At 39.1% G+C, this 23,722-nt stretch overlaps 3 protein-coding genes across 3 annotated transcripts; all 3 read right to left on the bottom strand.

The window, feature by feature from the left end:
* Window positions 1-556: 556 nt before the first annotated feature.
* On the bottom strand, window positions 557-2,735 carry LOC104249901 (protein SHORT-ROOT). Its single transcript, XM_009806416.2, has one exon. It carries the CDS (start codon window positions 2,352-2,354, stop codon window positions 819-821), a length of 1,536 nt encoding a protein of 511 aa, XP_009804718.1. The 5' UTR covers window positions 2,355-2,735; the 3' UTR covers window positions 557-818.
* An 8,869-nt stretch (window positions 2,736-11,604) lies between these two features.
* LOC138885353 (uncharacterized) lies at window positions 11,605-12,552 on the bottom strand. The gene is made up of 3 exons (XM_070166297.1): window positions 12,090-12,552; window positions 11,796-11,972; window positions 11,605-11,705 (listed from the first exon to the last, which is right to left on the bottom strand). Exons 1-3 carry the CDS (start codon window positions 12,550-12,552, stop codon window positions 11,605-11,607), a joined length of 741 nt encoding a protein of 246 aa, XP_070022398.1.
* Window positions 12,553-14,906: 2,354 nt separating this feature from the next.
* Window positions 14,907-20,732, bottom strand: LOC104249900 (peptidyl-prolyl cis-trans isomerase CYP65). The gene is made up of 11 exons (XM_009806415.2): window positions 20,385-20,732; window positions 20,221-20,283; window positions 20,033-20,136; window positions 19,609-19,700; window positions 19,414-19,503; window positions 19,228-19,303; window positions 18,778-19,151; window positions 17,169-17,425; window positions 16,782-17,070; window positions 15,563-15,670; window positions 14,907-15,443 (listed from the first exon to the last, which is right to left on the bottom strand). The coding sequence occupies exons 1-11, from the start codon at window positions 20,510-20,512 to the stop codon at window positions 15,237-15,239; spliced, it is 1,788 nt and encodes a 595-aa protein (XP_009804717.1). The 5' UTR covers window positions 20,513-20,732; the 3' UTR covers window positions 14,907-15,236.
* Window positions 20,733-23,722: the final 2,990 nt, after the last annotated feature.

The raw sequence follows: 23,722 nt of genomic DNA, 5'->3' as shown, positions 1-23,722 counted from the left end.
TATCATCCTTTGGCACCTAATACCTACTCCATCTATACATAAATTGAGACCAAACACTTAGACAAATTAAAGTACTTTAAGAAGCTACTGAGTTTCATGAAGATCATGTGTACTTGATGCATTTGCTATTTGTCCTCTTGTTCTCCTACTTAACCATAAAGACAACACAATGCAGCTAATTAATGGAGTATTTATGCGTTATTCTTAACGATATTGACATTGTGGCAGTCATATATGATATGGATTAATATGGATTAATGGATGTATTAGCAAGAAAGACATAATTTGGTTTGTGTTATACCAACCAAGGGATTAGCACTAACCGGTTACTGCGCTAATAAATATCATTGTAATCAATAGCATTCTAAATGAAATAAGTAATAAATTATCAGTATAATTTAACATGTTATGATATGTTATATATCTACTTTAGTTTCTGGATTACTAGATCACATTTGTTATAAATAATTACATGTTATTACAGCTAACTTAATTAACCTGAAACACTTTTTAAAAAAAAAATTATACACTAATAGTACATATAACTTAAACTCAATTGAAAAACCAAATTTTCTTTGCTTGAATGCCGAAATCAATCACCAATGTTAACAAAAGGTTAATCATCATCCGATAGAATTAGTATGTTACTACTAATTAAAGCTCAAAAATTCTATTCATCATTTAAAATAAAAATAAAAAAAGCCAAAGGTACCTTTCTTGATTTCATCCACTCCAAACAAATCCACTAACAAAAGTGAGAGAGCAATAGGGAGCTATCTAAGATGGCGACTCACCACCCAACACCACCCATTGGTGATCTAAGGCTTCCATGCACTGGCCCACACCACCGGCTGTTCCTTCCACGACAAGAATATTCCGGCGGAATCTCCGCCGCACTGTGTCATTGACCACCCTTCTTTATACCTCCTCAACAAAGCCCTCACATCATCACAAACTTCATCACTGTATAAAATTGGACTAAACCCTCCTGCATGCAAACGATGTAACCATTTTGCCCCTGTTTCCCTCCTCTCCATTGACTCTGATGGAGGGCAAGCCAGTAAATCAACAATTGACCGTCCTGCTTGTCTCTCTAGCATCAAACGTTCGTTACTTGTCTTAGGGAAACTCTCGTCTAATGATTCAAAATAAACCCTAATCCATCTCAAACATTCTTGAAAACCCTTAACGAAATCAAAACCATCAACTCCCACATCAAGATCAGCTTCTTCTTCCACAATAGTCACAATCCTAGGCTGTAATCTCTTAAACAATGATATCAAATAATCCCTTCGATTTCCAGCTGGCGAAACCGAATGTAACGCACCAATACAATTAATTGCTAGTGCTTCATCTTCTTTAATATCTAACGCACCAACATCCAATTCAGATAAATTTCCCATATGGTGAATGACACTAAACTTAAACGGCACACCCATAAGCCTAGCAAATTTTTCCATTCTGCTCCCGATCTCTTTCATAACTTTTTGCACAGCCGCCGTTCCTCCGGTGGCGCCACCTACGACCACGGTGGTGAGTCGGAGATGAGGAGTTTCATCAGTACGAGTAGCAAGAGCTTCAAGCAAAGTTGGCCATTGAGTACAATAAGTGTTGCTAATATCAATTATATGCAACTTACTATCACCTTCAAACGCTTCCATAATTGCACCATTGGATGCAACGTGACCAAAAGTTGTCCACGGGCTAACTTCCTGGAATTTCAAAACCAATTTCCTCGTTGACTCGAACGAACATGTTTTATCAGAAGCAGACACCAACGTTCTATAACAACGTTCACCAGAATCCGTCATGCGACTAAACAAAGCCTGCAAAAAATAAGAAGCCAATTTTTGTTCGGTGTCACCATAGGGAGAACTTAGCTCATTCAACATCCACATCAGCTGCTGGACACGTGTGCTATTCTTATCAGCAATGGCACGGGAAGTTTCTAGAAGGATGTCCGTTGCCCACTTGCCCGAAAATGAAGAACCAAATTCTAGGTTTAAGTCACGTGCTGGAGAGAACTGATCATAGTACTGATGAGATTGTGTTGGAGTACTGCTAGTGGTTGTCGGTGTAGGAGTGTTGGAAAATTGTTGTTGTTGTTGTTGGTAATGATAAGGAGGAGGGTAGTTGTTGTGTTTAGAAGAGGAATTAGAAGAGAAGTCATCTTCATCCATGAAAAAGTTGAAGCATTCTTCGTCTTCTTGATTATGATGAGGGTAATTGTAAGTACTATAGGTGTTTTGTTTATTAGAAGATCTAGAGCTGCTTGAAGTTCTACTGGAGTTAAAGGATTGATCAGATTGTTGTTGTTGTTGTTGAAGGGTAACTAATCTAAACAAAGTATCCATTTAACCAACGGCCGACCCACATCAAAGTTAAAGAATAATGTTCCTTTACCCCAGTGATTCTGTTGGATGGTTCAAAGCAAAAGATCAAAGTGGAGTAGGTGGTTTTAGCTAGAGGATATACATAATTAAAGAAAGAGAAAGGGGAGAAGAGTGGGCAAAGAATAAAAAGAGAGAAGAATATATATCCAAGTAAAAATTTCACTTTACTTTTCTTTTCTTTTTTATTGAGGCAGTCGAGATATTATGATAAGAATGGAATAAGAATGAAATGGAGATGTGAGGTGGATTTGGTTTCTATTGTTTCCTAGTCATTCTTTCAAATGACTGAAAATAGTTGTAATTTTTTCCCGTTAAAACATGGAGCTAGCCATATTGGGACTGGTTGGTGTGTATTTAGATATAGAAAATTGTCTGACAAAAGATATAGATAGTGGTATAATAAAGAAATACAAAAAGGTAGAAAAGATTATATAAATTCGAGACCCAAGAAACAGCTTAGTAGATTAGCTTTTCATTTTTTGATATACATACATTGAAAAGGGAAGAGAAGCGGAGGGAGTATAAGTGAGTGGGAGCAGGCGTGACAAATGGGGTTTTGAGGGGAAAAGAGAAAAGGAAAGAGACATTAAAAAAGCTGCCGGCGTGCATCATCGTGATGATTTCATGGATTCCATGATATATATATATATATATGATCATTATCAAACCCACCACCAAAACCATTCTATTATTATTATTATTATTATTATTATTATTATTATTTTCGCCCAACACAATAACCTATTCATTCACATTCTTTTGCCTCCTAATCCATCTTCAAAGCCTGCCAAAAGAACAACAGCAACAACAAAAAGATGAAAATTCTGCCCTTTTTGACCTTTCTTATACTTCTACGAAAACCCATACAGTATGCAACATCATTAGAATCTTCGTTTAACTTTGAATACAATATTAAACCTAGGGAATTTATCTTAAATCCAGGGCATGCTCCTTACTTTTCTCCCAACCCCATAACATTTCCATCATCACCACTACATTTAGAACTAGGCCATTTTCCTAGAAAATATTTCTGCCGCGCGTTCTTGTGCTATGTCTAAGTGTGATTATTATGGAACTTATTGCTTAATCCATATCAAAGGCTAAAAAATCCATTGGCTACTAATATTCTCTTGAAATAACGTGTCAGTCTAGCTCTTTTAATCCACTGCACGGGCAGTAAATAGAAGGTCAAGTATATAAAAATTATATTGTACACTAGCAGAGGCGGATCCAAAATTTGAAAGTGACGGGAGCACCAATATCGAATAAAAATTTCAGCAAATGCTAGAGTCGGAACCGAACCCACGCAGCGCTCTAAAAGTCAAATCGTGCCCCCTAATCAACCAATACAGTTACCAAAGATTTGCATCTTAGGGTGCTAATCAAAATATATACGTATTATTTAAGATATATACCTATATTTTTTTGGAAGTTATCGGGGATTGGTGACCTTCCTACCCAAAGGGTAAGACCGCCTCTGTACGCAAGTTGATAAGATTATTTTAAGTAAATATTTCTATAATAAACAATAATTAATACTTTAATAAAAATAATAATTAATCGGTTATTTTATATTAAAATATATTGATAGTGCAAAAGTTTTTAGGCATAATTAATACATTGTTCGTAAATTAAATGAGTACTGCTTTTTCAAAGATAGCGGACAAAGAAAAATGAAGAGGATTGCGCCCGTTCAAAGGACATAGTTTAATTATCAAAGCATGCCGTAAAAACTAAAAAGAACGTAAATGATATGATGGTCTTGTATTAAGCTGGCGCCTCGCCCTTACAATCATTGGAAAAAATTTACGCATTACCCTTCATGATTCAATCCAAATGAAAGTTTATATGATTTGAGAAAGGGCAGAGTGGTCATTGCACACAACCAGGTCTGTTCTCACTCAATTTTCCAAGATATATTCTCTTGGGAAACTCTCCCAGGAATTAACGAATTCCCCTTTCTTTTTTCTTTAATTTCTTAAGTTTATATGATTTGAGAAAGGGCAGAGTGGCCATTGCACACAACCAGGTCTGTATTGCTTTTTTCTTAAGCTGTTTTTTTTAATCTTCTTTTCTCTTGTTTGAATATGTCAAACTAAACAGATAGGTCATTCACGTCGAAGCTTAATTAACGCACTTATTATAGTAACATAAAATATAAAAAGAGAATGTCAGCAACATAATCCCCACATGATTTTCTTAATGAAACTGGAAATGATATGACAATATCTCGTGTATAATTTAGACCGCCGTTGGATTAGTTTAAAAGGTGACTACGAAAGATCACTAAACAACTTTTTAACTCAACTTTGGAGGACAATCCCCATTTAATTAGTCCCTTAATTTTTTTAAATTCTCTCTCTATTTTTATATTTCACTGTTTGAGTGTTTAACAGGTCAACTTTTGGAAAATATACTCGGTTTCTCTACGTAGTCATTTGTCTAACAATTGATATACTATGTCTATGTGGCAATCTTCTTTGTAATGTATGTTTCAAGATGACATCCCGAGTAGAGTTTTTGGCAAAAATCATCCTTAAATTATGGCTCAAAGCAATGGTACATCCTTGCCTTATTCTAGTAAACAAAAATCATCCTTATACTATTTAAAAAGTTGCAAGAATCATCCTTCCGTTAAATTTTATCACAAAAACTAACAGCATCATCAAAATACCATGTCCATCACGTGCCTTTTCCCCTCAATTTTCCAATATTGTCCCTCCTACCCAATCGTCTTCCACCTTTGCCAAAAAGGACTAAGACTTCAAAACTAGAAGTTTCTTTCCATATGAAATTCACACCCAACTATGGTATGATAGTTGGAACTCTCCGATCTCATGCTATACTATTTCTTGCTAACTTCCTTTTGGAGAGGAAAGTGCAAAGTCTTTAAAAATAGTGGAAGAGTTTTGACTTTCTAAGCAGCAGCATGTATTTCACTGCACGTACGGTAGATTTTGATATTCTATCTTTAATTTGAGGTGATGATGCAAAGTTTGTTTTTAAAATGTGACTCCAACTTCGGTTTAGCTCAACTATTGTGAAACCACTCACTCCGACAAATGGAAGAGAACTAATCTAGTTTCAGACTTTCAGGTTCTTGATTTAGAGCTAGAACCTTTTAATTTTTCTCATTTATAGGTAGACTAATAAAACTGACAGAAAGAGAATCGGCACCCTCATCAAAGCTCGGCACAAATATAAGACTTTACATAATCATAATGCACTTCCACCTCAAGGTCATGCCAATCTCTTGTTATCATCTGCTTGTTATAAAAAGACAACTTAAGGAGAAGTTATTTCAGTGTAGGCCATTTTTGTTCATTAAATAGCAGCAACTTTAAAGAAGAAATAAGCAGCAGCTAGTTCATCCTACTAGCTTTCTTGAAGAAGAAGAAGAAGAAGAAGAAGAAAAAAAAGAAAAAGAACGGGAGGAAACAAAAATTAAGAAGGAAAAAGAAGATGGTCAGCACGTTCTTGGAAAAGTCGATTGGATAGGAGGAACAATATTGGAAAATTGAGGGGCAAAAGGCACGTGATGGACATGGTCTTTTGACGATGCTGTTAGTTTTTGTGATAAAATTTAACGGAAGGATGATTCTTGCAACTTTTTAAATAGTATAAGGATGGTTTTTGTTTACTAAGATAAAAAAAGGATGTACCCTTGGTTTGAGTCATAGTTTAAGGATAATTTTTGCCAAAAACTCTCCCATGTACCAACAGAAAGTGACTGATTAGACTATGCTTAAAAAATGGATTAAAATTTTTTAATACGTGAAGAAAATGTTACTTTTACTTTTTCCCTGAGTTACAAGAGTGGAACACATACTTTGCTGTCTCAGAGAGCGCTTCCCGTTTAATAGGTGTTATATGGCGTGAATTCAAACTAATTAAGGCCGCAAAATAGGTCGAATGAAAACCAAAATAAAAGAAGATAAAGTTGTTAATAAAGTCCTGTAAAGCTAATTCTGATACCAAGATTATCACATCTTTCAGTGAAGTTAGAAACTAAATTGCCAAATATTTTTAGTCAGAAAGGCAGGAGAGCGAGGAGCTAGCGGATCCAGTCCAAAGTGGAGGGAGTAATTCGTAATGGAGTGAATGGAATTGGAACCCCACCATTGTTTGACCAGGACAGGCTTTTTGTTTAATTTTCGTGTAATCAAAATCACTAGTCAAATCGAAACATTCTCTTCAAGTCTTACAGTTTACAATAAATTATGAATACGGCTGGGCATGTAATTCCAACTTTACCTTCACCTACTCTAACATTAGAAGTGTCAAAATCTTTCAGGCAAAGTCCCTAAGACCTGGTCAAGAAGGGGAGGATGAGGTGTAGATATACTCAATCTATTATGTGTATATATAACAGAAATTTCTTTTTTCCATGAAAAGCCTATTTGATTTATGAAGATTAAAATGTATGGATTTGAGTATATATATTTATTACTAAGATATTGCATATTTTCTCCACATCTCAATGTGTATAGTTTATCTTTATTAAAAGTTAATAAATATAAAATTTAAATAAATAATACTATCTAAATACTCTAAAAGTTAGCGACACTGAAACTGATGCTAGCGGTGATCAGTTGTGTTAGTGAGGTTGTGGCTAGTAGCAGTTGTGATTGGATGTGAAAGAGGTTGGTGGTGGTGGTTGCGTGGTGGTGATTAAAGTTGATGGTTGTGCAACGGTGACAATTGGTGGTGGTGATTATATGGTAAAGATTGATCGTAACAGCTGATGGTGGAGATAATTGGTAATGGTAGAGCTAATTAGTTGTGATGATTGGAGAGTGGTGACTAGAGGAGTGATTGTTCGTAGTGGTAGCGCGATGATAATGGTGGTAGGGATGGCAGTGGGGCGGGGAGGGTGCAGGGCAGTTTGAGGCTTAACCCGCAAAATTTCAATCCGTCCCGTAGCAACTTTTCCTATATTCAACCCGTCCCGCCCGCACGATTTAAAATTGTTTTTTTTCGTTTGTTATTTTGCTAAAATATAAAAGTTTAACGTTTCAGTATTTTTGTGGAGATATTGAGAGTTTGTTACTTTTCCAATATAATAGTTTTATTCCAGTAACAATTTATTGTACTATTTTATAAAACTGAAACAAGGAACATCCAATTATTTTAGTAAAAAGTTACATTAACTGGTTATAATTATTTTGTAATATCATCTGATGCTTTGTAGAATTTTCTTGCACTTAACCTTGATTTAAAAAAAGAATTCACTTGTCAAAACACACTTATAACCACACAGGAGAACAAAAAGAAAAGAATGGAAACCTACACCAATTCGTCAAAAAGAGAGAAAAACTAACAGGATAAGTATTGAACTCCAATACGGGTGGGATGAATTTGTTTCACATTTGTCTGGTATTAAGATCTACAGCTATTACGGGAACCAAAAAATTTTGACAGCGCCCCGCCCCACAATAACTTTTCAGAAATTGTAACCCGCCCCGCCCCGTACAAGAATTGCACCCGCACCCATCCCGATCCATTGCCATGGTGGTAGTTGTCACGTGGCGTTTTTAGTCAGTCCAAAGTCACACTCACGCGGCAGTCAAGTTGCGCACTTGACTCAGCCTTCCCTAAACACTTAGCCAATTTTCAGCAAGTTAGGCCTTAACGATTTTTAGGCAGCAATTCAATAGGAACAATAGCAAATATGGGAAAATCCCAACCTTTGCATTAATTTCAAAAATATACAAAGGACCCCTCACTTTGCTATGAACACAAGTCGTTCACAGCCCACTATTGACAAAGAACACAAGTCGTTCTTGGCCAACACTAAAACCTGCCCAAGCCTAGCCTTAGTCCCTTTTGAAACACTTTGAAACCCTCACGTTTCACTCTTGTTTCCCACTTATAATTTCACACGAAATTATCCATACCCCATCTGACTAAGTCCAAAGGCCCTATTTATAACATATAGGCAGCCCTTAGAACTTGACAGCACAATGACACTTGTCGTCTACAGCTTTTGCCACTTGTCGGGCTAAGACTAAATTTGTTCCTAATATGTAGTTGACATCCCCAACTACTTAGGACATGATATATACAAAATGGGATAATGATACAAGCATAAATCAGTCAAGGTCCAAAGAGGTTATGACAAGGTAACCGCCAAACTGCTTTTCATGTGCATTGCATGTGTCATCTTCACTTGGCCAGTTGAATCACGCTCAAGGTTGACATTGCGCCCAGCCTTGGCTCATCTTTACATTGCTTCGCACCAATGCCATGTCCGCAATCCGCCGCCCATGATTTTGCCGCACATACCCGACGCCGCTGCCGCCCGCACACTGCCTTGGCCGAGTTTCTGCCTTGCCCATGTCAACCTTCATTTCCCTCGTGCCATTGCTTGTATTTTCCTTCACATAGCTTTGTCTTAGCTATTGAAAGCCTTTGTCATCATCCCGTATTTCCGCCTTGCCTTAGCTTAGCCCGCACTTAGCTGCCACAACCCAAAGTGTCGTGCCACTGACTTTGGCGCGCATGACGTGCCATGCCACCCTACCATTGCCCATGCAGCTTTGTCAAGCCTTTGCCAAGCGCGCCTTGCCTGTCCCAAGGCCTTGGCCAATACTTGCCCACAATAGCCCTCAATGCAATATCTTGTCCGTCGTCCGCATGATCGTTTTGCCCGCACATAGGCCAATGACAAGGTCATCACGCCCAAATCCTTGCCACAGCCGTGCCACGCCCGATGATAAATAGTCGGGCTCTAACAAACCACCCGCACCCTTTGAAATTGACTCATCGTCGAGCCAACTCAATGAAGCAGCCCCAAGGGGTTGTTGACATACAACGCCCCTGGTGCTCCATTCACATCTGCCATAATAGAATTCGTCTCCGCCACTTGTTCCTGTTTTTCTGCAGCCAGCATAATGTTCACCCTAGCCTACACCGGACAGTCCTTCTTCATGTGAGGTCCCCCACAAGTAAAGCAGCCTTTAAACTTGCCGCTCCTTTCTTTGCCATTGTGAATCTCCTGTCTCACATTCTTAGCAAATCCCTCATCTTCGGCAGCTTGGCCCTTCCCACTTTTCTTTCATTCCCTCGCTTTGTCTTTCTTCCCGTCAGCTTTTGAATGTGAAGTTTCAGCAGGGTCATCACCTATGTTTAGGTCAGCCAACGCATCTGCAGCAGCAATGACAGTAGAGAGGCTTTGAACATTCTGCCTTCTCAACTCCAATTGCGCCCAGCCCTTCAATCCACTCATGAAGTAATGCAGCTTGTCTTCCTCTGCCATATTACTTACATTCAGCATCAAGGACGAAAATTCCTTGACATACTCCCTCACCGTACCACTTTGTTTTAAGCGACGCAGTCCATCTCGTGCAATCCATGACGAGTTAGTTGGAAGGAATTGGGATTTTAATTCCTTCTTCAGCATCTCCCAAGTTTCAATCTTGGGCAGTCCAGCACTTTCCACTTCTGCCACTCGTGTATGCCACCACACTTTTGCATTGTCGGTCAAATACATTGGTGTGATCGTCACCTTTTCATCATCCGGCACACGGGCAGCCTGGAAATACTGCTCCATATCCCACAAGAAATTTTGCAGTTCTTTGGCACTTCTTGCACCCACATATGCCTTTGGCTCCGGAATCCTCAATTTTGTGCGTTCATCACTTCTAGGGGTAACATTTTGCAATTCCCTTCGAAGTTGAACCACTTCCTCACGCAGTTCTTCCTTTACTTTACGTGCCAAGGACATTTCTGCCAGCGTTGTCTCATGCCTCGCCGCATAATCTGCCTCCAAACGTGTCATTCTTGCAAGAACAGAAGAATTGCCATCTACTTCAAGAGCCTGCCTAACGAGTGTTTCCAACTGCTCCACCATTTGACGCAGTTCAGCATTTGTGCCACCAGCCATATTCTTAAATAGCCCAACGAAATCTGCCACCGATCGTCTTCCACTACCGCGAACCTGCTCCGCTTTGATACCAGTTGTCACAGGGCATTTTTGTCAGTCCAAAGTCATACCCGCGCGGCAGTCAGGTTGTGCACTTGACTCAGTCTTCCCTAAACACTTAGCCAATTTTTAGCAAGTTTGCCCTTAACGATTTTTAGGCAACAATTCAATAGGAACAACAACAAATACGGAAAAATCCCAACCTTTGCATTAATTTCGAAAATATACAAAGGACCCCTCACTTTGCTATGAACACAAGTCGTTCACAGCCCACTATCGACAAAGAACACAAGTCGTTCTTGGCCAACACTAAGACCTGCCCAAGCCTAGCCTTAGTCCCTTTTGAAACACTTTGAAACCCTCACATTTCACTCTTGTTTCCCACATATAATTTCACACGAAATTATCCATACCCCATCTGACTAAGTCCAAAGGCTTATAACATATAGGCAGCCCTTAGAACTTGATAGCACAATGACACCTGTCATCTACAGCTTTTGCCACTTGTCAGGCTAAGACTAAATTTGTTCCTAACATGTAGTTGACATCCCCAACTACTTAGGACATGATATACACGGAATAGGATAATGATACAAGCATAAATCAGTCATGGTCCAAAGAGGTTATGACAAGATAACCGCCAAACTGCTTTTCATGTGCATTGCATGTGCCATCTTCACTTGGCCAGCTGAATCACGACCAAGGCTGACATTGCGCCCAGCCTTGGCTCATCTTGACATTGCTCCGCACCAATGCCACCGCAATCCGCCGCCCATGATTTTGCCGCACATACCCGACGCCGCTGCCGCCCGCACACTTCCTTGGCCGAGTTTCTGCCTTGCCCATGTCAACCTTCATTTCCCTCGTGCCATTGCTTGTATTTTCCTTCACATAGCTTTGTCTTAGCTATTAAAAGCCTTTGTCATCATCCCGTATTTCCGCCTTGCCTTAGCTTAGCCCGCACTTAGCTGCCACAACCCAAAGTGTCGTGCCACTGACTTTGGCGCGCATGTCGTGCCATGCCACCCTAACATTGCCCACGCAACTTTGTCAAGCCTTTGCCAAGCGCGCCTTGCATGTCCCAAGGCCTTGGCCAATACTTGCCTACAACAGCCCTCAATGCAATGTCTTGTCCGTCATCCGCATGATCGTTTTGCCCGCACATAGGCCAATGACAAGGTCATCACGCCCAAATCCTTGCCACAGCCGTGCCATGCCCTATGACAAAGAGTCAGGCCCTAACAAACCACCCGCACCCTTTGAAATCGACGTCCTCGTTGAGCCAACTCAATGAAACAGCCCCAAAGGGTTGTTGACATACAACGCCCCTGGTGCTCCATTCACATCTGCCACAATGGCATTCGTCTCCGCCGCTTGTTCCTGTTTTTCTGCATCCAGCATAGTGTTCACCCTAGCCTACACCGGACAGTCCTTCTTCATGTGCGGTCCCCCACAAGTAAAGCAGCCTTTGAACTTGCCGCTCCTTTCTTTGCCATTGTGAATCTCCTGTCTCACATTCTTAGCAAATCCTTCATCTTCGGCAGTTTGGCCCTTCCCACTTTTCTTCCATTCCCTCGCTTTGTCTTTCTTCCCGTCAGCTTTTGAATGCGAAGTTTCAGCAGGGTCATCACCTATGTTTAGGTCAGCCAACGCATCTGCCGCAGTAATGGCAGTAGAGATGCTTTAAACATTCTGCCTTCTCAACTCCAATTGCGCCCAGCCCTTCAATCCACTCATGAAGTAATGCAGCTTGTCTTCCTCTGCCATATTACTTACATTCAGCATCAAGGACGAAAATTCCTTGACATACTCCCTCATCGTGCCACTTTGTTTCAAGCGACGCAGTCCATCTCGTGCAATCCATGACGAGTTAGTTGGAAGGAATTGGGATTTTAATTCCTTCTTAAGCATCTCCCAAGTTTTAATCTTGGGCAGTCCAGCACTTTCCACTTCTGCCACTCGTGTACGCCACCATACTTTTGCATTGTCAGTCAAATACATTGGTGTGATCGTCACTTTTTCATCATCCGGCACACGGACAGCCTGGAAATACTGCTCCATATCCCATAAGAAATTTTCCAGTTCTTTGGCACTTCTTGCACCCCCATATGCCTTTGGCTCTGGAATCCTCAATTTTGTGCGTTCATCACTTCTAGGGGTAACATTTTGCAATTCCCTTCGAAGTTGAACTACTTCCTCACGCAGTTCTTCCTTTTCTTTGCGTACCAAGGCCATTTCTGCCAGCGTTGTCTCATCCTCGCCGCATAATCTGCCTCCAAACGTGCCATTCTCGCAAGAACAGAAGAATCGTCATCTACTTCAAGAGCCTGCCCAACGAGTGCTTCCAACTACTCCACCCTTTGACGTAGTTCAGCATTTGTGCCACCAGCCATGTTCTCAAATAGCCCATCGATCGTCTTCCACTACCACGAACCTGCTCCGCTTTGATACCAGTTGTCACGGGGCATTTTTGGTCAGTCCAAAGTCATACCCGTGCGGCAGTCAAGTTGCGCACTTGACTCAACCTTCCCTAAACACTTAGCCAATTTTCAGCAAGTTTGGCCTTAACGATTTTTAGGCAGCAATTCAATAGGAACAATAGCAAATATGGGAAAATCCCAACCTTTGCATTAATTTCAAAAATATACAAAGGACCCCTCACTTTGCTATGAACACAAGTCGTTCACAACCCACTATTGACAAAGAATACAAGTCGTTCTTGGCCAACACTAAGACCTACCCAAGCCTAGCCTTAGTCCCTCTTGAAACACATTGAAACCCTCACGTTTCACTCTTGTTTTCCACTTATAATTTCACACGAAATTATCCATACCCCATATGACTAAGTCCAAAGGCCTTATTTATAACATATAGGCAGCCCTTAGAACTTGACAGCACAATGACACTTGTCGTCTACAACTTTTGCCACTTGTCGGGCTAAGACTAAATTTGTTCCTAACATGTAGTTGACATCCCCAACTACTTAGGATATGATACATACGAAATGGGATAATGATACAAGCATAAATCAGTCATGGTCCAAAGAGGTTATGACAAGGTAACCGTCAAACTGCTTTTCATGTGCATTGCATGTGCCATCTTCACTTGGCCAGCTGAATCACGCCCAAGGCTGACATTGCGCCCAGCCTTGGCTCATCTTGACGTTGCTCCGCACCAATGCCGTGTCCGCAATCCGCCGCCCATGATTTTGCCGCACATACCCGATGTCGCTGCCGCCCGCACACTGCCTTGGCCGAGTTTCTGCCTTGCCCATGTCAACCTTCATTTCCCTCGTGCCATTGCTTGTATTTTCCTTCACATAGCTTTGTCTTAACTATTGAAAGCCTTTGTCAGCATCCCGTATTTCCGCCTTGCCTTAGCTTAGCCCGCACTTAGCTGTCACAACCCAAAGTACCGTGCCACTGACTTTGGCGCGCATGTCATGCCATGCCGCCCTAACATTGCCCACGCATCTTTGTCAAGCCTTTGCCAAGCGTGCCTTGCCTGTTCCAAGGCCTTGGCCAATACTTGCCCACAACAGTCCTCAATGCAATGTCTTGTCCGTCGTCCGCATGATCATTTTGCCCGCACATAGGCCAATGAGAAGGTCATCATGCCCAAATCTTTGCCACAGCCGTGCCACGCCCGATGACAAAGACTCAGGCCCTAACAGTAGTTGACAGTGGTTTACACATGAGCTAGCGGCAATAGTTTTGTAATAGAATTTATAGTGGCAAGAGATAATATTCAAATCAATCTATAAGTGAACAAATCCTAATGACTTTACTAAGTGATTACTACTAGTAAAAAAGATCACAATAAATGCAATTAATAATTGGAGAAATAAATGATTCAGATTTAAACCTTATACTTAAAGTCATTGACGCAAAGAAGAATGTCTTGGCAAAATCTCTTCTTTTTAGAATTTCTTTTTCTTCTTCAACTTTTCAGACTAAAATATTTTCAAGACGGATGAAAGATGTATAATCTTGAAGTGGAGACTTACCTTTTATAACGACCAGGTCAAAGCAGTGAGTAGGCGCAGGGTCAGGAGCCAAATTTTTAAAGAGACAAGAGTAACAGCTTTTGTTTTGTTTAAGTCGAGTCCCACAACTGAAGAAATGCTTTGTATGAGCACTCAGTAGTCAGCTCAGCACCATCGCTGCAGATTCATAATTAAGTGCACTCTATGCTGTTTCAATTTGCAGGCGCTGTTCCATTGATGCCGGCTTTAACACATGCGTGTGAATTGTGATAGTAGTATAGTACTACTTCCTCCAGCTTATTTTCTTACCAGTATCAATTAGTATGGCTTTACTACATCATGAAAGGAACAACACCCAAAACAGACCTGCTTTTTGCCCCATGGAAATATTGAAACGCCTAGTTATGAATTTAGTATGGCTTTACTACATCATGAAAGGAACACCCAAAACAGACCTGCTTTTTGCCCCATGGAGATGTTGAAACGCCTAGATATTGCAGGTTAATTTCATGTATGGTCATCCAACTTTTAGTTTATTGTACCAAAGTCATAAAATAATTTTTATAACAAAAAGCTAACTCGATTATCAATATACACACACACATGCACACAACACATAACATAAATCGCCAAAAATGCAAAACATCGTCTGCAGTCACATGTATAAAGCTCTCATGTAAATATGTTACAATGTATCAGGTCCTCTTGTTGAGAAAATAAGAGTGAAACCTCCACTGAAAGCATTTCTTCATGCGCTTTTATTAAGTGTCTAATTGGTCGCCCTGATAATCTTTTAAAAATTAAAAACAAGAAAAGGGGCTCGCATCGAGTTTACATCCTAACCATTTAGTTTTCCCTCTTACACGTATCTGCTGAATATGTTACACTCACCTATAGCTATTCAATGTCACAGTATTAACTGATAATAACAACTCTACCATGCTGAAAAATCTTTAAGCTCTATTGATGTGCCCGTTTTTCTCTTCTTTGCCGCAGAAATAGGTGGTAGACTAGTATCAGAAGAAGTTTTCGAGTCGGCCTGTGCAGCCCTTGCTTTCAAATACTTCCCAACCCCACTGCCAACAGCTTGAATCTCTGAGTTACCTGTTCCGGGGTTGCTATACCATGATCCAACCTTCTCCTGAAATACAGGAAGGAAGAGAAAACAGAAAGAGAGATGGACAGAGTATTAGTAGATCTAATCAAACAAGCAAAATGGCCATGTCATAAAAAAGGCTAAAAAAAAGGAATAATACTAACATTATCTTCATCCTCAGTTTTCTTGTCATCATTTGTTTTCTCTTCTTCTTCATCAAGCTCTGCATAGGGATTGACATAAACTTCTACACTTATTATCTTGATTTCTTCCTGCACAGACAGCAGAAGCAAAAGGAGTTGAGGTAAGGACTCGGGCATCAGAACAAAGAAGAGTCAGCTTAAAAAGTTATCTTATAAGAAATTAGAACACTGAAGTGCAGAAAAAACAGCAAGATTTTCAAGTATGGGCTCCCTCCAGCGGAAGGATATGAAAGATGAAGGAAGACTGGGTGAAAATACCCAGACAAATGGAAGGCCACTTGACAAGATGATATCTAGGAAGAAAATAAGGTCTTCTTTAAAATTTGAAAAAAAAAAGCATTAAATATAAAGGTATGAAACAACCAAGAGCTCACAGTTGGCTGAAATAGCACAACTACTATCATACTGCGTTGCTTCTTTACAACTAATGAGATCCTGATTAGATCATACCGCTCCACTTTCTGTTTGAAACCCAAAAATCAAGAGTTTTGAGAATGGAATATCCACACCCCCCCCCCTCTTTTTCTCTTTAGAGAAGTAATCCATTTAGAAAACCTGGTAGCATACAATCTGCCATTTTAACCACAGATGGGAAAAGCATAAGCATGATGACTGTGCAAGAATAAGAGGAAGATAAATTAACACACACATGCAGTACAGTAAGTCTACATTGGCAAGATCTTCAAATCTCATCCTTATCCCTAAGCTGAACAGGTTAACACAGATTCTTGACTTGTTTGGTCTGGACTATGAAACTGTTTCTAGTAAATTTGTTTAAGAAAAAAAAACTAAAAATCACCCCAAAAGCTCAGCAGGTCAATGAAGATTCTTCACTTGTTCAGTTTGGATTATGAAACTGTTTCTTTAAATAAACAACTATTAGATAGTCAATATTATATCGATCACTTTTATTCGAGAAATATCTGTATTCTCCATATTAATCGTGTAATCGCGTAAATACTGGTTCTAATAATGGAAACTAACAACGTAAGCTTTCAGATATGTAAACAGAGTAGCCACTGGGGCAACAGTGATGGTATAACTAAAAAAGATTTATGGGAGTATTTCCACCCAAGTTAGTTAAACTCTCAACCAAAGCATAATCTTTGCATCCAAAGCATGATTCAAGGTGCTAAGTTGTTGAATAAGAAGTAAATATAGAGTTGCTCTTCCTACTAACCAGAGGTCGGTCATCGTCATCGACAGGAACTTTCTCCATAGCAGAAAGTGTTGTCAAGCCTCCAACAACCATACCAAAGACGGTATGTTTGAAATTTAAGTGAGTGGCAGACTTGTACAGGATGAAGAACTGTGAACCATTTGAGTGAGGACCAGAGTTAGCCATGCTAACAACACCTCTACCAGAATGCAGCAACTTGGAGTGTACTTCATCCTTGAAGGGCTTTCCCCAGATAGACTCACCTCCTCTCCCTGTGCCAGTTGGGTCACCACCCTGAATCATGAAATTCCTGCAAACGTAGAAAAATTAGTTCCTTGACATTCAATGGTCCCTATTTATAAACAAATACTCTACAGCCGTTTCAAGTAAAAAAGGTTATCAAAATACCGGATGTTTCTATGAAACGCTACTCCATTGTAATATCCTCGTTCACAAAGGGTAATGAAGTTTTCACATGTCCTTGGTGTTATGTCACAATGAAGCTCAATGTTCAAATCACCATGTGTTGTATGCAGCTGGATGTAACCTTTCTTCTTGGGATTTTTCTCAACTTTAACATATTCATATTCATTCTTTGTTACTGGATCATAGGAAGTGGAAGTGAAGGAGCGAGAAGCAGCACCAGTGGTAAAACGACTCTTAACCTGAAAGAATTGAACAGCATTATAAATCACTTTGAATAAAACAACAGATTCCTGCCATGCTTCTATGCATTATTTCTTGTTGCACCTAGCAGCATCTCTCTTTTTTTTTTGGGACAAGTAAAAGAAAATTGTTGCACCTAGCATCTCACTAAACCTCAACATTATAGAAGTTAGACTAACCATCAGCAATGAGCAAAGAAATTTTTTAACTACGCAAAGAGATTAACAGAGAGAATATGAAATTAATGCAAGCAATTGTCAATTGTTTTAATTACAGGAAAGCAAGCTACTGCGGCACAGAACAATTTAAAAGGAGCACAACTGACAGATTGTTAGTTTTTTTATTAGGCTGATAGCTAGCTTTGAAGAAAGATGTAAAAACCATCTTGTCTCTAGATGTCCGATAAGAAAGAACTATATGTTACTTGATTAACCGTCGACGTGTGATGAAGGAATAGTACACCAGCAGCAAACTCTTATAAACATACATCTATACTATGTTTTCACTAGTGTGACATGGTTGTATTGAATTATCCAGATAAAGAAACCACAATGACAAGCCACAAGGTCAAACACAACTATTATGCCTTAATCCCCAAGCAAGTTGGGGTCAGCTATATGAATCCTCACTAACCATGCCGCTCCATTTAAACTCATCTAAGGCCCATTTTATAGAATAATAAGAAGAAGAAGAAGAAGAAGACGAAGAAGTACTAGAAGTCTCACTATTTTCATCTGACATATAAATCTCAAATAGCACTAAAAGACTCCTTCAAAACATAAGACCTAAAGTAAACGTACTAACGTGACTAAAACACAGTTCCAACTAAAAGGTATCACCTATATTAATCTTTTTCTTCCGTTATGCCCTATTTTTTGCTACGAGGTCAAAGTGACAAAATTATGACATTACTGAGGATGCACCATTAGTTACAGAAAAAATCTAGTAATAGACCAGAAGGTACATGAAGCCAAACGCAACATAATCTGGCCAACAGGAACAAGAACGAGAAGAGAAGAAGAAAGGAAATATATGCAATGAGAGCAAAGCTATAAGAGATGATGAAAGGCTTGACTAAATATCAGTTTCCTGTATGCTTTACCAAAAATCTTTGTTTTCTTTTTGTAAAAGGAAATTGATAATCAAAAGGATAAAAACAAAAAGATAAAAGATGTATTTCTTTGAATCACAGAAAATGTGCTTGAACTTAAAATAACATGGGAAATTTCTGAAAAGCAAACCAGATATAGGTTCCCAAACGAAAAGTGTAAACTATGCAAACAGGTTAATATTACTCTCTGTGAATTGACCAAAGAAAAAGGAAAGAGATGATTTCTTTCCAAAAACTAACCAACTTAGCATTCACTGGTGTCCTTTCGCCCAACATGTGCAAAGCTATCCGTGCAGCTGTTTTATCAGTGGAACCAGACTTTGCAGCAGCTGCACTTCTTCCATGAACTGATGCCGATGCAGCATCCACAATGCTGAAAGTTTGCTTTGCTGTACCTTCACCATTTTCCTTTGTTTTTGCATCATCTTTGATACGCGATCTTGCAGCTAAAATAGCAGCAAGAGCAGTAGCTCTTTCATTCTGTGCCTTGTTACCGCCTCCACCATGCAGTGCAATCTCTTTCGCTTTCTCACTTCCAAGTTCCTTAAGCATTTGCTTGATGTCCCCAGTAATATTTATGTTGTATGAAGGATCAGACTGCATTTTCTGCATTTCTAATGAAGTACCAAACACTTATTAGCAGAGGAGCCATAATTGCAGCAAACCTGGATGAATAAAAGAATTACTCACCTTCATCATCAACCGTTAAACTTTTCTTAACATGATCAAAATCTAGAAGCACCTTGGCGTCCAGTGCATTAGGATTCTGCAGTTAGATGTTTAAATATATCAATATAAGCAACACATCACAACAGGCAGCATTCTAATTTAGCATATATAACAGTTGAGAGGAAGGAAAGTAATTTAGAAGCTTACTTGAATTGTTATAAGGTCTTCTCTAGTGAATGGTTCATCAGTGAGAAGCTCCTTCCAGTTCTTTGTCTTGATATTCAATTCTTTAACTGCCTATGCAAGAAAGCCTGGATCAAACTCTCCATGCAAGGAACAAGTATGTGCTCTTTTATTTGAAGGAAGTTAAAGAATAGAGATCAGGAGACAAATATCCCATACCTCATAACAGAAAACATTCCCCGTAGTTCTTACAGCAACTATATGTGTAAATTCCGTAAAAACCTTGTTCAAGACAGGACAATGATACTCTCCTGAAACAATAAATCACCCACTTTTCAATTCATTCCTGGAAAATGACAATAACTCCTATATGAGGCCCTCCCAAAAGCTAGTAGAAATCATATCTGTACCTAATTACCAGATGCTAAAGACCCAAGTTTTCATCAAGAAATTGCTATAGAAGTTTGAACTGATCACTGTGAAATAAATAGACATAAGTGCTTATCCCTCATCCCACATTCAACGTCAGACAAGACATATACAATGTTTTATGCAACTTTAAGCATACTTTTTTTTTCTTCAAGTAAATAATTCATGGGTAATTGGACTTATAGATTGGATATCTTCAGAAAAAAGATATTACCTTCAGCATTCTTGTGGAAAGTAAGAGGAATTAAATCCTCTTGCTTCAAAGGAGCTCCAGTCACTGGATTCTTCCCGTATTTTCTGATATATGGGACTATATGGCTGCAGAAAAAGAAAGATGCCAATTAGTAAGACTGCAAATTATTTCAGCTTGAAATAGAAACACTGAGACAACAAAATACTGACATTATTTCGAAGACACTGCCATCTTCTGTGCATACCGGGTCCTCGAACGGTGTAAATGTAAGACTGCAAATTCAAATTACACGCCAAATTTAACCAAATATTAACTTAAAAAAGATAGTGAGCAAAAAAAAAACGAAGCAACTATAGCGGAGAAAGGAGCTTACGCGCAGCAATAGAAGGGGAGTCGTTTAAAAGGGTTTTTTAGCTCTCTGTTTTTAGCGCCGCCCCATTCGGTGGCCCATTCAGTCTTGGTTATGAACATTCGATCTTTACTGTGTTGTTTCTTCCCCATGGTGTAATTCTCACTTCCTTCTTCGAACTATAATCTCTCTGAATTTAGGGTTTTATTAGAGCTTTTCTTTTCCAATAAACTAAGAAAAGCTAGTTGATTGTGTTGTTTCAATTTCTTCTTAACGGTAGGAGAATACAACTTTATAGAATCATGTGACTATCTGCTCCGGAAGACGGTGGCCGCTTTGTACTTCTTCTCCGTCGCCCGTATTAAGGTCTCTAAATCTGGACCTTACTTGAACCCGAATAAGCTATTACTGTCAGGAAGCTGGCCCGACCCGCATTAATATACTTGTCGGATTTTTTCCTGGAAAAGAATAAATAAATAAAATAGGGTAATTGCCATTGGATTGGTATATTTTGACTTAATTCTTGTGATTTTTCACTAACCAAACCTAAGTTTGAATCAATAAAATTGCGTATTCTTATCCCTTTGTATAAGAAATGTCATACTTATATTATTTTTAAAACTATATTACCCTCAAATGTGGAGTAATAATTCACATTTAGTATTACATATGAGTAATAAATGGTTTAACAAAGTAACAATTTGTTAATTTTGTGTATATTCACAAACTACATGAATAAAAATACACATTTTAATTAACTATTTGTTAAATATGCTCAAATATCTCAATGACCAAAATTAAAATTTATTAGTTAACTTCAAATATGTTGCCTACTTAACAATGGAGGTCTAAAATTGGAAGTAATCTAAGAGATTAGAGAAAGAATAATCTCTGAACAATACACTTCAATATATTGCATAGTAATTGAGACTAAGAAGAGAGAAGAGTTTTAGTGATTTCAACATATCTATTATTTACAATGCATCTTGTATTTATAGCTAGTGTCACAGCTAATAAGCTCAACTAACTGCTCTCTCTAACTAACTTCTGACAACTAACTGTATAACCAAATTCGGAGAGAAATATCTAATATACACCTTTTAACTAATTGGCATATACCAACTACCCCCCCCCCCCTAAGAGTCATTGTCCTTGAGGACAAATTGAAGAAACTGATATTTGAAGGTATGAGCATCCATCCAAGTGTTGTCTTCAATAGGACGATTGAACCATTTTACCACTACTAAGAAATCACCCTGGTCTCGAGAATCCTCTCAAGATCCAATACAATGTGACCATGAAAAGAAATAGACACTGATAAGTCAGAGATCACTGGTTGGAGCCAACATATTTCTTAAGCTGAGAAACATGGAATGTAGAGTGTATTTTAGCATGATGAGGTAGCTGGAGTTGGTAGGCAACATATCCAATTCTCTTAAGCATCTGAAATGGACCAAAATACTTAGGACTGAGCTTGTGATACGAGTGTCCTTTGAGGGACATTTGTTTGTAAGGTTGTAGCCTTACAACGACCATATCTCCTACTGCGAATTCCCTGAAGGATCTCTTTTTATCTGCCAAAGCATTCATTCTGGATTGAGCTAGTGCAAGGCAATGCTTTGGAAACCTGATGGTTCCTTCTCTAGCTTGTAAACTCCTGTCAACTTCATCCACCATGGAGTTGTAAGGGATGTAAGGCATGTTCAAGGGATAGCTTCTGACCATATATCACTTCAAAAGGGGTTAGCTTCGTGGCACAATGATAGGTAGTATTATACCACCACTCGGCTAAAGGCAACCAGTGAGTCCAATCTTTGGGTCTACCTGTGCACATACATCTATGATAACTCTCTAGACACTTGTTGATAGCTCAGTTTGGCCATCAGATTGTGAGTGGTATGTTGTAAAGTGATGTAAATGTACTCTTTGGACATCAAAGAGGGACTGCCAAAATTTACTCAAGAAAACAACATCCTTGTAACTCACTATGGTCTGAGGAAGACCATGAAGCTTGTAGATATTATCCAGGAAAGCTTGAGCTACTGAGGCTGCAGTATAAGGGTGTTTCAAACGTATGAAGCGGGTATATTTACTTTGTTTGTCCACCACTACCATGATCACAGATTTACTGTGTGATTGTGATAGTCCTTCAATGAAATTAATGCTAATGTCTTGCCATACCTTTTCTTGGATAGGCAAAGGTTGTAATAGGCATGGGCTCTTCACACTCTCCCCCTTACATCTTTGATACACTTCACAGCTCTTAATGAATTCAAAAAATTTTGTTTTCATCTTTTTTCAGTAGTAAAATTGACTTACTCTTTATAAAGTGGCAGTTATCCCTGAATGACCTCCTATGGCTCCATCAGGTAAGAATTGAGGATTTGCTTTCTTAAATCCTTGCAAGGGCCAACAACTATCTTTCCCTTCATGTATAGCACACCATCCTTCAGCATATATATAGGCTTAGCTAAAGGGTCATGTTATAGTTGCTGAGTGAGTTCCTGTAGGTGAGGATCAACTGTATAGGAGGATTTGATTTGCTCTAGGAAGTCTAATGGTACACAAGAGAGTGTCAATAGTTGTGCATCAATCATGTCAACAACCTTAGGCACTCTAGATAGAGCATTTACTACTAAATTGTCTTGACCCTTCTTGTAAGTGATTGTATAGTCATATCCCATCAGTTTGGCTAGCCATTTCTGCTGACTGGAGTGGAAATTCTTTACTCCATTAAGTATTTCAAGCTCTGGTGGTCTGTTTTGATAGTGAAATGTCTGCCAATAAGGTAAGGTCTCCACTTTTACACAGCTATTACAATAGCCATCATCTCCCTTTCATATGTTGATAGTTGTTGGTATCTATCACTCGGAGACTTACTCGTATATGCCAAGGGGTGGCCTTCCTGCAGAAAAAAAGGCTCCAATACCTACTCCACAAACATCAGTTTCAATAACAAACTCCAAGAAAAAATCAGGAAGTGCAAGAACATGAGTTGTGATCATTGCTATCTTGAGTCTTTCCAAAATTGCACTTGCCTTGTCACTCCACTCAAATTTATCCTTCCTTAGAAGCTCATTTAAGGCCTTTGCCAATACTCCGTAACCCTTAATGGATCTCTTATAATAATACCCTGTCAATCCCAAGAATCCTCTCAGTTCTTTAACTGTTCTTGGTGTTGGCCATTCTATCATTACTTTAATCTTCCCTGGTTAAGCTGTGACACCAACCTTAGTGATGATATGTCCTAGGTATTCCATCTCAAATTGACCAAATTGACATTTGCTCATTTTAACAAACGAGGAGTTTTCTTTCAGCACATCAAAAGCTTTCTGTAAGTGTGCCAAATGATCTGACCATGA

The sequence above is a fragment of the Nicotiana sylvestris genome, chromosome 2 (genome assembly GCF_000393655.2).
Source record: "Nicotiana sylvestris chromosome 2, ASM39365v2, whole genome shotgun sequence".
Classification (NCBI taxonomy): Eukaryota; Viridiplantae; Streptophyta; class Magnoliopsida; order Solanales; family Solanaceae; genus Nicotiana; species Nicotiana sylvestris.
This window is presented reverse-complemented; position numbering and strand designations above follow the sequence as displayed.

What these genes read in the sequence shown, in the direction of transcription:
- LOC104249901 (XM_009806416.2), bottom strand. Translation starts at nt 2,354, where the DNA reads ATGGATACTTTGTTTAGATTAGTTACCCTTCAACAACAACAACAACAA.
- LOC138885353 (XM_070166297.1), bottom strand. Translation starts at nt 12,552, where the DNA reads ATGGCCTTGGTACGCAAAGAAAAGGAAGAACTGCGTGAGGAAGTAGTT. An exon ending in GTCCTTGATGCTGAATGTAA is followed by an intron (nt 11,973 to 12,089) that starts GTAATATGGCAG and finishes TTACTGCGGCAG; the next exon opens with ATGCGTTGGCTGACCTAAAC. An exon ending in CAATGGCAAAGAAAGGAGCG is followed by an intron (nt 11,706 to 11,795) that starts GCAAGTTCAAAG and finishes TGCTGGATGCAG; the next exon opens with AAAAACAGGAACAAGCGGCG.
- LOC104249900 (XM_009806415.2), bottom strand. Translation starts at nt 20,512, where the DNA reads ATGGGGAAGAAACAACACAGTAAAGATCGAATGTTCATAACCAAGACT. An exon ending in GGCAGTGTCTTCGAAATAAT is followed by an intron (nt 20,137 to 20,220) that starts GTCAGTATTTTG and finishes CTTTTTCTGCAG; the next exon opens with CCATATAGTCCCATATATCA. An exon ending in ATGACGATGACCGACCTCTG is followed by an intron (nt 15,671 to 16,781) that starts GTTAGTAGGAAG and finishes CTGTCTGTGCAG; the next exon opens with GAAGAAATCAAGATAATAAG.